A 14,674-nucleotide genomic window follows, 5' to 3' on the forward strand; every position below is an offset into this window, starting at 1 on the left:
ACTAGTTAAGATTAATTATTTTGAGATTGAGATTGATATTTCTGTTTATGGTCAAATGGACTCCAAAGTTTTGATAGCTGAGCAAGTTACAGAGGTAATGGACTCACAATTACGAAGGTAATGAACTCACAATTTACAAAAGTAATGAACTCCAGGTAGGTCTGGTCACAATCATGACAAGTTACAAAGGTTTTTTTTTATACAAGGTGACAGTAGCCAGATAGATGATAATTCTCCTCACAATAACTCTGTGGGGCAGTTAATACATAGGTGGCAATACAAAAGGCACTACTGTAGCCAGTTAATGGATGGATGATTAAACAATAGGCACTACAGCAGAAAGTTAATGGATGGGTGACGATAGAGAGAGTTTGAAATAGTGCGGTGGGCCAAGCTGTGAGGGAACCATCGCAGCCGGACCTGTGTACCACACTCGGGGGTAAACACTTCTACCTGGCCCAGTTTTCAACCCCTGACTGACCTGTTAACCAGGAACTGCTGTTGTGAAGAGAGGGTGGAGGGTAGAAGAAGAAAGGGTGAGTGGCAAGACACAGTTAATGAGGGTATCGGCATTTAGCGAGGTTGTTTTAGTGTTAACTGGTGGGCGGGGGGTGTAAGGTAACTGGTTAATAGGTGGAGGTGGATTTATGTGTCTGAAGCAACTGGTGAATGTTGTTGTTAGGTGACTGGTTAAGATGTCAGTGTGAGGATGGTTACCAGTCTGTGAAGGACCCTTAAATGTTGGTAAATAAGGTGACAAAGAGGCTTTAACTGGTAGACAGTGGATGCTAATCTACGAGGTAAGTTGTACACTTTTTTTTCTGCATAATGGTCCTTAAAAGTTAGTAAGTAAGTAAGCAAGTAAGTAAGTAAGTTTATTCAGGTATACACAAATACAGTTACATAGAATTATCATACATAGCAGCATATGTGTAGAGAACCTAGGATAACCCAAAAAAGTCAGACAGTGACTTATTTCCATTACGGCCCATTATTGTGGGTGATAATCATCTTGTTTAGTTATGTTGGTTAAGCACTTGGTGTGGCTAGTAAGTGGACAGGAGCTCGTGGCTTAAGTGGTAGAACCGTCAATCCACAGATATCTAAAGTACCCCGGGCCCATCAAGAGATACCATGGCGCCCATGAAGGGTTCTTAATCCAAAGAACTGGAGCTACACTTTCTCTCCTTCGACTGAATCTGATTGTTACCCTGCTTCCCTAGGGTGCTGTATCATCCTGCTGGTTTAGTACTACCTTGAAATAAATGTATACTGTATATAAAAAGACACGGTTTTATCATGTCTTAAATGGCAAAATTGGGCATGTTTCCTTACACTTGTCCCCATTCACCTAAAAGTAGGTAGGTACCTGGACGTTTATAATAATAATAATAATAATAATAATAATAATAAATCTTGTCAGTATTGCATACCTTTCTTGTACAATAATATCTTTATTTACTAAAAGTACATGTACAAGGTATACAGTCCTAGCTGACATCAATGACATACTACTATATAGAAAGCCCGAAATGCTCTGCATAACAAGTGGCTTTCTTTTATATTTTATTATCACACTGGCTTTTTCGGGCCACCCTGCTTTGGTGGGAATCGGCCAGTGTGATAATAAAATATAAAAGAAAGCCACTTGTTATGCAGAGCATTTCGGGCGAATTAGGTCCATGTCCCAGGATGCAACCCACACAAGTTGACTAACTCCGTGCCGGGAATCAAACGCAGACCCTCGCATTGTGAAGCAAGAGCTTTAGCGATCAGGCCACAGGGCACTGTTGGTTGACTGTTGTGGGTCACATCCAGAAGATCAAAAAACCCCGGTGCAATTAGCTACACTGATATACAGTGGACCCCCGCATAACGATATTAATCCGTTCCTGAGAGCTCATTGTTATGCGAAATTATCGTTATGCGAATGAATTTTCCCCATAAGAAATAATGGAAATCAAATTAATCCGTGCAAGACACCCCAAAGTATGAAAAAAAAAATTTTTACCACATGAAATATTAATTTTAATACACACAAACTGAAAAAGGCATGCACAATTACATGACACTTACCTTTATTGAAGATCTGGTGGTGATTGATGGGATGGGAGGAGGAGAGAGTCTTAGTGTTTAGAAGGGGAATCCCCTTCCATTAAGACTTGAGGTGTCAAGTCCTTTTCTGGGGTTACTTCCCTTCTTCTTTTAATGCCACTAGGACCAGCTTCAGAGTCGCTGGACTTCTGTCGCACAACATATCTGTCCATAGTGGCCTGTACCTCTCGTTCCTTTATGACTTCCCTAAAGTGTTTCACAAGATTGTCAGTGTAATAGTCACCAGCACGGCTTGCAATAGCTGTGTGAGGGTGATTTTCATCCATAAAGGTTTGCACTTTCAGCCACATTGCACAGATTTCCTTAATCTTTGTAGTAGGCAACTTCTTCAGTTTCTCTCTCCCCTCCTCCGAACCAGTTTCCTCAGGTCTGGCCTCTTGTTGTTGAAGTTGATCTAGCAGCTCATCAGTGGTTAGTTCTTCATTGTCCTCCTCCACCAACTCTTCCACATCATCCCCACTAACCTCCAGCCCCAAGGACTTTCCCAATGCCACAATGGATTCCTCAACTGGCATACTCCTCTCAGGGTTAGCCTGAAACCCTTCAAAATCCCTTTGGTCTACACATTCTGGCCACAGTTTCTTCCAAGCAGAGTTCAAGGTCCTCTTAGTCACTCCCTCCCAAGCCTTACCTATAAGGTTTACACAATTGAGGATATTAAAGTGCTCTCTCCAAAACTCTCTTAGAGTCAGTTGAGTTTCTGAGGTCACTACAAAGCACCTTTCAAACAGAGCTTTTGTGTACAGTTTTTTGAAGTTTGCAATAACCTGCTGGTCCATGGGCTGCAGGAGAGGAGTGGTATTAGGAGGCAAAAAACTTCACCTTAATGAAGCTCATGTCCCCATAAAGTCGCTCTGCCACGTCTGTAGGATGACCAGGGGCATTGTCTAACACCAGGAGGCACTTAAGGTCTAATTTCTTTTCAGTTAGGTAATCTTTCACATTGGGGGCAAATGCATGGTGTAACCAGTCATAGAAAAAGTCCCTAGTGACCCATGCCTTACTGTTTGCCCTCCACAGCACACACAAATTAGCCTTGAGGACATTCTTTTGCCTGAATGCTCTGGGAGCTTCTGAGTGATACACTAATAAAGGCTTCACTTTGCAATCACCACTAGCATTGGCACACATGAGAAGAGTAAGCCTGTCTTTCATAGGCTTATGTCCTGGGAGTGCCTTTTCCTCCTGAGTAATGTAGGTCCTGCTTGGCATTTTCTTCCAAAACAGGCCTGTTTCATCACAATTAAACACTTGTTCAGGTTTCAGTCCTTCACTGTCTATGTACTCCTTGAATTCCTGCACATATTTTTCAGCTGCTTTGTGGTCCAAACTGGCAGCCTCACCATGCCTTATCACACTATGTATGCCACTACGCTTCTTAAATCTCTCAAACCAACCTTTGCTGGCCTTAAATTCACTCGCATCATCACTAGTTACAGGCATTTTTTTAATTAAATCCTGATGCAACTTCCTAGCCTTTTCACTTATGATCACTTGAGAGATGCTATCTCCTGCTATCTGTTTTTCATTTATCCATACCAATAAGAGTCTCTCAACATCTTCCATCACTTGCGATCTCTGTTTCGAAAACACAGTTGAACCTTTGGCAAGAACAGCTTCCTTGATTGCCGTTTTGTTGCCCACAATAGTAGCGATGGTTGATTGGGGTTTATTATACAGCCTGGCCAGCTCGGAGACACGCACTCCACTTTCATACTTATCAATGATCTCTTTCTTCATCCCTCTAGTAATTCTCACCCTTATTCCTGTAGGGTTGGCACTAGAAGCTTTCTTGGGGCCCATGGTCACTTATTTTGCAGATAAAATCACCAAAAACACTGTAATAATACGAAATGTTCCGATTGTATGCTTGGATGTTACCGCGGAGGCTGGCTGGTAAACAATGCCATCGGCGGAACATGTGAGGCTGGCTCAGGCCGCACATTAGACGCATCTTGGACGAACAGCGTTGAGTGGGTTTTTTAGCGGTATGCGAGGCAAAATCTTAGCGATAAAATGTATCGGTATGTGGATTTAACGTTATGTAAGGCCAACGGTATGCGGGGATCCACTGTATACCCTCGTGGGATATTCCTGGGTCACAAGTCCTCAATGCTAATGATCTGAAAATTTTTGGTGGGACAACACTGATATCTCTTGAGGGACATTCAAAAACCATGGCTCTACAGATCTCGACTCGTAATCATTATAAGATAGTTTACATGCATTACAGCATGTTCCATGTTGCCATCCTGATCTATATGATAGTTACTTTCTGGAAACCAGAGCTGATGAACTCTGAAAAATTTACAATAATTTTAGGAAATAAAGAGATATTGTAGGTCAAGTCATCATAAAATACCATGTTTGTATTTTTTTGTAAAGGTCTTTAAGGGTCACAGCAGCTGGTGCAATATTGAGCTCTACTTTTATTGACTAGGAAATAAAAGCTGCCCACATCTTCGCAGGAATTGGGAAAGGAACAAGGTTCTCTGCAAATAGAAATTGGGAAAAATTGCTCCTAGTAGGTCAGGTGGAACCCCCACACTTTAACCCCAGAGGTGCCAGATGTTCACACTACCTGAGTAACTGACTTCATGTAAGAAATCTGTAGAAATCTGTAGTGGAAAAAAGGATCTGATGTATATCACCCTGATGACGAAGATGAGCATAAAAGGCAGAAAATAGGGAAATTTCACACCAATGCTCAATGCAATGGTAAGATAAGAGAGATAAAGATGAAGATTTTATTTCTTTGCAATGTTTACAATGTGTGATTACAATTTTGATTTGTTAAGTACAAAGGAAGCCACTATCATGCTGAGGGCATTTTGGGCAGACTAAACCTATAGCCAGTGGTGGGCACAGTTCCGCTAACTTTGGAAACTGTTAGGGGACCAATCAGCTTCTGCTAAATGAAGTTCCACTAACTTTGAGTCTGCTAAAAAAAAAATCATACGTTGTTGGTAGTCGGACAGCAGTGCCTTTTCAACGGTGCACGTGTTTGTTCCTGTCTGTTGTGGGCATTTCTCCAACAGTCAGTCAGGCACACTGTTGACTGACTACGTGTAAACGTGACTTGTCAACGCAGCAGCATCTGAGCAGCATTGTTATAGTCCTCCATACCCCTCCCCCTCAGTCAGACAATGCCATCTTAGGAGATATATCTCCTATTTTGAAAGTTCTCATTATGCAAGCTGTCATTATTCGGCAGTTTGCTGTATTTGTTTTATTGTGATCTCTGACATTTTTTCCTAATTTTGTGCTTGTCTCTTATATTCTAGTAAGTTTATTCAGGTATACACAAATACAGTTACATAGATTATCATACATAGCAGCATGTGTGTAGAGACCCTATTATAACCCAAAAAAGTTAGACAAAGTGACTTATTTCCATTGGGGTTCTTTTAACCCTTTCAGGGTCCACAGGCCCTTTCCGAGACTTGCTCTCAGGGTCCCCCAAATTTAAAAAAAAAAAAAATTATTTTTCTTATGAAAAGATAGAGAATCTTTTCCCGATCATAATGACACCAAAAGTATGAAATTTGATGGAAAACTTACGGAATTATGCTCTCGCGAAGTTAGCAGTCTTGACGATATTTACGCATCAGCGATTTTGCCCACTTTGAGCCCTATTTTCGGCCAATTCCACTGTACTAGTCGACAAAAATCATAACTGTTTTGCTAGAACTCCATTTTTTCTATCGAACGAGTACAAGAAACCACCCATTTACCAATTTCAACTATCCAGTACAGTGGTCAGAATTTAGCAATTTTGCCAATCTCGCACAAATTTCAAAAGATGCCAATTTCCTAATAGGGTCCAGAATAAAAAAGAAAGACATTCCTGGCACTAAAATAACATTTCCTGTGTTCATTAGTCACGTCCCCACGCCCCTCTTACATTCTTATGCTTTTCACTTTGAATTTTTATTCTCACAAAAAAAATAGAAGATTTACTGTTATGCAGACTACTGCATTAGTGTAGAAATGGTATAAATAATATCAGCGCACTTGTGAAAGAATATTAGACTCGCCAGTGACTTGTATTGGACGCATGGCATGATTTGTTTACTTTTGAACTTTGGTAAAAATCGAACATTTCTGCTATGTTGAGCTCAATTTCAAGGTACTTTTCATTGTAAAACCAGTCAAAATCATCTCAATTTCTGTAATATGTCTTCCATTATAGAAAATGAGACCAGGAAAACTAGAATACAACAATAAATACCATACAAAAATATGGTGCAAAGTCTCTGTTTTAATCCAAAAACACGGTCGGTTTTTTTTTTCCCCCATTACGCACTGTGTGCTGCAGGATTTTTTTTATACTGCGCACACTGACCACATAGACCCATTCTTTCATATGTAGTCCTACCAGCTTTCTCTCACTAGATTTGAGGGCGCTAGAATTTAGGCGTACTAGTACGTCATGGACACTGGTGTGTAAGCCATACTAGTACGGCCGAAACCCTGAAAGGGTTAATACAGTGGGATTTCTACTTATGAGTTTAATCCGTTACATGACCTTACTCGCAACTGGATTTGCTCGTTTGCAGTCAATTTTCCTCATTTAAATTAACTGAAATGGAATTAATTCGTTCCAGTGGAATTTCAGGCATGAGAAAATACTTTAATAATTTCCCTAATATCAACTCTACAGCTTATTTATCTATCACAATTCATGTAATATGACATAATAAACAATATTAATAACATAGAAACATGATGCATACACTAGAATGAATAAAATACAGAGTGACTTATAAGTGCTACACTCTTAATGCTTCACTTAATTGCTACTCTCTTAATGCTACACTTTGCCACTGCTGCTTCATGTTGTCTGCCACTGCTACCTCGTGATGTCTGCCACTGCTGCTTCATGTTGTCTGCCATTTCTGCTTCATGTTGTCTGCCACTGCTGCTTCATGTTGTCTGCCACTGCTGCTTCATGTTGTCTGCCACTGCTGCTTCATGTTGTCTGCCACTGCTGCTTCATGTTGTCTGCCACTGCTACCTCATGTTGTCTGCCACTGCTACCTCATGTTGTCTGCCACTGCTGCCTCATGTTGTCTGCCACTGCTGCCTCATGTTGTCTGCCACTGCTGCCTCATGTTGTCTGCCACTGCTGCCTCATGTTGTCTGCCACTGCTGCCTCATGTTGTCTGCCACTGCTGCCTCATGTTGTCTGCCACTGCTGCCTCATGTTGTCTGCCACTGCTGCTTCATGTTGTCTGCCACTGCTGCTTCATGTTGTCTGCCACTGCTGCTTCATGTTGTCTGCCACTGCTGCCTCATGTTGTCTGCCACTGCTGCCTCATGTTGTCTGCCACTGCTGCCTCATGTTGTCTGCCACTGCTGCCTCATGTTGTCTGCCACTGCTGCCTCATGTTGTCTGCCACTGCTGCCTCATGTTGTCTGTCACTGCTGGCCCGGTGGCCTGGTGGCCTGGTGGCTAAAGCTCCCGCTTCACACACGGAGGGCCCGGGTTCGATTCCCGGCGGGTGGAAACATTTCGACACGTTTCCTTACACCTGTTGTCCTGTTCACCTAGCAGCAAATAGGTACCTGGGTGTTAGTGGACTGGTGTGGGTCGCATCCTGGGGGACAAGATTAAGGACCCCAATGGAAATAAGTTACAGTCCTCGATGACGCACTGACTTTCTTGGGTTATCCTGGGTGGCTAACCCTCCGGGGTTAAAAATCCGAACGAAATCTTATCTTATCTTATCTTCATGTTGTCTGCCACTGCTGCTTCATGTTGTCTGCCACTGCTACCTCATGATGTCTACCACTGATGTCGCCAAAGAATCAAACATTTCTGCTATTTTGAGCTCAGTTTCGAGGTACTTTTCATGGTGAAACCAATTAAAATCATATTTATTTTTGTAGTATGTCTTCCATTCTATCGCAAGAGACCAAATAAAACAAGAATACAGCCATAAAAACCATACGAAAATATACCGCTAAGGGGAGGCTAATGGCTGAGAAGTGAACTCTGTTATTTATGGTCCGATTTCTTTCATTTTTGGTGTACGTTAAGAAGCGTCTTTTCATCATACATTGCCGAAGTTTCAATAAGATAGTCCAACAAACAACTGAGATCCAATTCCCTAGATCAAGAGCAAGAGCCCCCTCACCAGTGTCAATTAACCTCCCTTGAGGCCTGCTCACATCTGGAAATTTTGCTCGCGTCTGGAAGCAAAAAATCGACCGAGCAGCTGCTCGTATCTGGAAAAACTCGCACCTGGAAGCACTCATAAGTAGAGGTTCCACTGTACATTATTATTATACTATAAAGGAAATAATATCTTATTATTCCTATTATATTATACTATACTAGGAATAAGGTAAAATGAGTTATTTACATTTTCGTGTGTTATCTAAAAAAAGTAAAAAAATCATTCTCCTCTCTTTCTGTCCCTACATTCATTAGGTACCTTTTGGCGCTCTTCTTGAGCTGCTTCATGCTACGACTGGCTTTGACATGTGCAGGTAGTCTGTTCCATATCTTAACCCTTAAACTGTCCAAACGTAGATCTACGTTTTTTCAACATTTGAAAGTATGTAAAAAAAGTAGATCTTTTTTTTTTTTTTTGTTTACAATTGAAAATGTGTAAAAAAAACTTTGTTCTATTTTTTTTTATATTTGAAAATATATAAGAAAAATGTAGATCTACTTCTGGAGAACTACACATATGAACGTAGATCTGCTTGGACAGTTTAAGGGTTAATTGTTGTACAATAAAAGGTTTTTGAAGCCTGGCCACTGACTGTGCGTACTACAAAGTTGTGTTCCCTTCCCCTAGTAGTATGATTGCTTTGGTTCTCAGCCTTGACAAAACTAGCAGCAAGATATTCTGGACACTGTTCATGAGCAATTTTATAAACTTGATTTAACTTCAGTTGTTTTACTCTGTCTTCAACATTCAGCATATCCAGTTGTTGTAACTCATCCTAGCCTACATGTTCTCTTTGACCCAGGTCCAGGATGTATCTTACTATTTTGTTCTGGGTGATTTGTAGTCTAGCTTTCAGTTTTTATACAAATATTTATTTCCTCCTAAAGCTTACAATGTCAAGGCAGAGTGCCATGAAGAGCAAGTGTAGTCCATATGACATTGTATAAGGGCTAGACATAGGGTCCTGCGAGTCTCAGTAGGTGGACAGTGTGTCTCAGTAGGTGGACAGTGTGTCTTAGTAGGTAGACACTGTGCTGTTCCCTATCAATTCTCCTGAAACACACTCCACCTCTTTTCAAGTCTTAACTTGCTAATTATACAAAACATCCACACACATCCACAGCACCGTGTCTTCCTTTGCAGATGACACCCGAATCTGCATGACAGTGTCTTCCATTGCAGACACTGCAAAGCTCCAGGCAGACATCAACCAAATCTTTCAGTGGGCTGCAGAAAACAATATGAAGTTCAACGATGAGAAATTTCAATTACTCAGATATGGTAAACATGAGGAAATAAAATCTTCATCAGAGTACAAAACAAATTCTGGCCACAAAATAGAGCGAAACACCAACGTCAAAGACCTGGGAGTGATCATGTCGGAGGATCTCACCTTCAAGGACCATAACATTGTATCAATCGCATCTGCTAGAAAAATGACAGGATGGATAATGAGAACCTTCAAAACTAGGGATGCCAAGCCCATGATGACACACTTCAGGTCACTTGTTCTATCTAGGCTGGAATATTGCTGCACACTAACAGCACCTTTCAAAGCAGGTGAAATTGCCGACCTAGAAAATGTACAGAGAACTTTCACGGCGCGCATAACGGAGATAAAACACCTCAATTATTGGGAGCGCTTGAGGTTCCTAAACCTGTATTCCCTGGAACGCAGGAGGGAGAGATACATGATTATATACACCTGGAAAATCCTAGAGGGACTAGTACCGAACTTGCACACGAAAATCACTCACTACGAAAGCAAAAGACTTGGCAGACGATGCACCATCCCCCCAATGAAAAGCAGGGGTGTCACTAGCACGTTAAGAGACCATACAATAAGTGTCAGGGGCCCGAGACTGTTCAACTGCCTCCCAGCACACAAGGGGGATTACCAACAGACCCCTGGCAGTCTTCAAGCTGGCACTGGACAAGCACCTAAAGTCAGTTCTGGATCAGCCGGGCTGTGGCTCGTACGTTGGTTTGCGTGCAGCCAGCAGCAACAGCCTGGTTGATCAGGCTCTGATCCACCAGGAGGCCTGGTCACAGACCGGGCCGTGGGGGCGTTGACCCCCGGAACTCTCTCCAGGTAAACTCCAGGTTATTATTGTGCCTACTACACGCACAGAACACTATACTCTAATGTAAACCATCCTCTCAAACTCCTCCTTGGTAACTATAACAGAACACATGACCATAATACAAGACACAGATCACGCTTCGATATCCCTCGCATTCATCTCTCCCTATGCAAAAAGCTATGCACGTAAAAGGCCCAAAGATCTGGAATTCATTGCCAGAACACGCTAAAGGACCCGTCTGCTAATCGGCTAAAGGCCCTAATAAGAAATCACCTCATCACCTAAAATTAGCCAGACAAACCGTACCTAATCGCTACCAGTTTCTCAAAAGCTACTCATATTGTGCTGATGAATGCTCAGCCACTTACTACTTTGAAATTAGGATGTCTATTTTTTTTTTCCATTCTCGCCGTGTCATCCGTGATGCTAAACACACTTGCTGGCGAGATTGTCTCCACCATCACCCCTGCTTCCTCTGAGTGCAGTCTGGAAAAAAGTATGGAAACTGAGTGGTAAATATTCTCCTGACCCAGCTCCTGTTCTGCAGGTTGCCGGTGTTGATACAGCAAACCCTCTAGAAGTTGCCATTGAAATTGGCAATCATCTGGTCCGTATTTATCTGGGGCTCCATCTCTGCCCCTCGTTTCTTTCCCCAAAGTCTACCAGAGAGTTAGCACCCTTGGACTTTTCTCTCAGAGAAGAACAGTATAATGTGCCTTTTACACTTCAGGAACTGGAGGCAACACTCTCAGCTCACCGATCATTGACAGCTGGGCCCGACAACATTCATATTCATATGTTACAACATTTACATCAGTCAGCCCTTGCAGTCCTCTTAGGCCTTTTCAATCTTATTTGGTCATAAGGAGTTCTTCCACAGCTGTGGAAATCTGCCATTGTTCTCCCTTTCTGCAAACCGGGTACTACGGGACATGAAGCCTCCCACTATCGTCCCATCGCTCTTACCAGTGCAGTTTGCAAAGTGATGGAACGTCTGGTAAATAGACGTTTAATGTGGTATTTAGAGACACACAACAGTCTCTCCACTCGTCAATATGGCTTTCGTAAGGGCCGTTCTACCATAGACCCCTTACTACTTTTGGATACGTATGTTCGTAATGCCTTTGCGAACACTCAGTTATTGCCATATTTTTTGACCTTGAGAAGGCATATGACACAACTTGGAGGTATAATATTTTAGCCCAAGCCCACTCCTTAGGCCTTCGAGGCAATCTACCATCCTTCCTTAAGAACTTTTTAACTGACAGGCATTTCCGTGTTCGGGTTAATAATGTGCTCTCCCCGGACTTTATCCAAGCTGAAGGTGTCCCCCAGGGATGTGTTCTGAGCACAACACTTTTTCTCCTTGCTATTAATGATTTGGCCTCTAGTCTTCCATCAAATATTTGGTCATCACTCTATGTTGATGACTTCGCTATTGCCTGTGCAGGCGCTGACTGTCACCTCATTACAGTTTCTCTCCAACATGCAGTCGACCGTGTTTCCAATTGGGCCACCACACGTGGGTTTAAATTTTCCAGCACTAAAACCCACCAAATTACTTTCACTAGACGCTCTGTCATCTCCGATCATCCTTTGTACCTCTATGGCTCCCGTATCCCTGAACGTGATAGTCAAGTTTCTGGGCCTCCTCTTTGATCGTAGGTTATCCTGGAATCCTCACATTACCTCTCTGAAGGCAACTTGTCACAGCCGGCTGAACCTTCTTAAAACCCTTGCTCATCTTTCATGGGGAGCTGATCGTTGAACCCTCCTTCGCCTACATTCCACCCTTATTTTATCGAAACTTGATTATGGTGACCAGATCTATTCAGCGGCATCTCCTGCTACTCTCTCTAGCCTTAACCCCATTCATCACCAAGGATTACGTTTATGCCTTGGTGCTTTTCGCTCTTCCCCTGTCGAGAGCCTCTATGCAGAAGCGAACGTTGCATCCTTATCCGATCGCCATGATGCCCATTGCCTTCGCTACTATGTACGCTCTCATGATCTCCGAAATCCTTCCATTTATAGAATGGTCACTGATATTAGTAGACATTCTTTATTTGTTCGCCGCCCCTGTTTACTCCGTCCCTTCTCTCTTCGCCTTCATTCGCTCGTCTTCTCTTCAATTACCACCTTTCTATGTTCATGTAGCATCTCACTTTTCCCTACCCCCCTGGAAAGTTCCAGCTGTTTGAGTCTGTTCTTTCTCTCTCCCTTGCTCGAAAGCCCAACTGTCTACGGTCGCTTCCCGCTCTCTTTTTCTTGACCACTTTCACTCTCATTCTCATGCCCTTGCTGTGTACACAGATGGCTCTGTCTTCTGACGGCGTAGGATTCGCAGCAGTGTTTCCGGACAGCGTCGTACGAGGACATTTTCTATCTTCGGCTAGTATTTTTACTGCTGAATTGTATGCCATCCTTGCAGCACTTATCCGTATTGCATCTATGCCTGTGTCATCATTTGTGGTTGTCTCAGACTCCCTTAGTGCTTTACAGGCTATACAGAAATTTGATACACCTCACCCCTTAGTCCTCCGTATCCAACTTTGGCTATGCCGCATCTTTACCAAGCATAAAGATATTGTTTTTTGTTGGGTCCCTGGTCATGTTGACGTACAGGGCAATGAACAGGCAGACACTGCTGCGCGGTCAGCAGTACATGACCTGCCAGTTTCATATAGAGGTATTCCATTTATGGGCTATTTTGCTGCATTATCTTCCCACCTTCACACTCGTTGGCAACACCGTTGGTCTACTATGCTCGGCAACAAACTTCAATCTATTAAACCAAGTATAGGTTACTGGCTGTCTTCTTATCACCAGTGTCGAGGTTGGGAGACTACTCTCTCCCGTCTTCGCATTGGCCATACTCGTCTTACTCATGGATATCTCATGGAGAGGCGCCCTGCTCCTCTCTGTGAGAATTGCCAAGCTCTGTTATCAGTCAGCCACATTCTGTTGGACTGCCCACTTTATCAACGAGCACGCAGAATTTACCTCCGTCGTCGTCTTCGCTCCGCTGCTCTCTCTTTACCTTCCCTTCTCGCTGATGGACCCACCTTTCATCCGGACTCTCTCATTGACTTTTTGACAACAACTGACTTACTTCACAAATTCTGATACCTTCAGCCCTTTCTACTTAAATCTCTTGCTACCCTCTACCCCCGTACTATCCCCTGCCCCGCTGTTTTCTGTAACCTACTGATCATCCCTCCTCCCTTTTGCCATCCAATACCCTCGCTTCCTTCCCTACCCTGCAGCGCTGTATAGCCCTTGTGGCTTAGCACTTCTTTTTGATTATAATAATAATAGAGACACACAACAGTCTCTCCATTTGTCAATATGGCTTTCGTAAGGGCCGTTCTACAATAGACCCCTTACTACGTTTGGATACGTATGTTCGTAATGCCTTTGCGAACAAACACTCAGTTATTGCCATATTTTTTGACCTTCAGAAGGCATATGACACAACTTGGAGGTAGAATATTCTGGCTCAAGCCCACTCCTTAGGCCTCCGAGGCAATCTACCATATTTCCTTAAGAACTTTTTAACTGACAGACATTTCCATGTTCGAGTCAGTAATGTGCTCTCCCCGGACTTTATCCAAGCTGAAGGTGTCCCTCAGGGATGTGTTCTGAGCACAACACTTTTTCTCCTTGCTATTAATGATTTGGCCTCTGTTCTTCCATCCAATATTTGGTCGTCACTCTATTACCTGGAGTTTACCTGGAGAGAGTTCCGGGGGTCAACGCCCCCGCGGCCCGGTCTGTGACCCGACCTCCTGGTGGATCAGAGCCTGATCAACCAGGCTGTTACTGTTGGCTGCACGCAAACCAACGTACAAGCCACAGCCCGGCTGGTCAGGAACCAACTTTAGGTGCTTGTCCAGTGCCAGCTTGAAGACTGCCAGGGGTCTGTTGGTAATCCCCCTTATGTATGCTGGGAGACAGTTGAACAGTCTTGGGCCCCTGACACTTATTGTATGTTCTCTTAACGTGCTAGTGACACCCCTGCTTTTCATTGGGGGGATGTTGCATTGTCTGCCAAGTCTTTTGCTTTCGTAGTGAGTGATTTTCGTGTGCAAGTTCGGTACTAGTCCCTCTAGTGTATGTAATCATGTATCTCTCCTGCCTGCATTCCAGGGAATACAGGTTCAGGAACTTCAAGCGCTCCCAGTAATTGAGGTGTTTTATCTCCGTTATGCATGCCGTGAAGGTTCTCTGTACATTTTCTAGGTCAGCAATTTCACCTGCCTTGAAAGGTGCTTTTAGTGTGCAGCAATATTC

General features: G+C 43.1%; 1 protein-coding gene across 2 annotated transcripts in view; it reads left to right on the forward strand.

Annotated features, from left to right (window-relative positions):
• Positions 1 to 375: 375 nt before the first annotated feature.
• LOC128698271 (cytokine receptor-like factor 3) overlaps positions 376 to 14,674 on the forward strand; it is a 335,991-nt gene continuing 321,692 nt past the window's right edge. The window contains exon 1 of one of the 2 annotated variants that reach the window (XM_070098681.1): positions 376 to 536. Coding sequence is in view for 1 of the 2 variants with exons in the window: in XM_070098680.1 (XP_069954781.1) it covers positions 786 to 800 (15 nt within the window). In the remaining variant the exon portion in view is untranslated. Of the gene's footprint in view, positions 537 to 588; positions 801 to 14,674 lie in introns of those variants that run through there. The other variant, XM_070098680.1, reaches the window with a different exon arrangement.

This window comes from Cherax quadricarinatus, chromosome 63, assembly GCF_038502225.1.
Source record: "Cherax quadricarinatus isolate ZL_2023a chromosome 63, ASM3850222v1, whole genome shotgun sequence".
In the NCBI taxonomy this organism is placed as follows: domain Eukaryota; kingdom Metazoa; phylum Arthropoda; class Malacostraca; order Decapoda; family Parastacidae; genus Cherax; species Cherax quadricarinatus.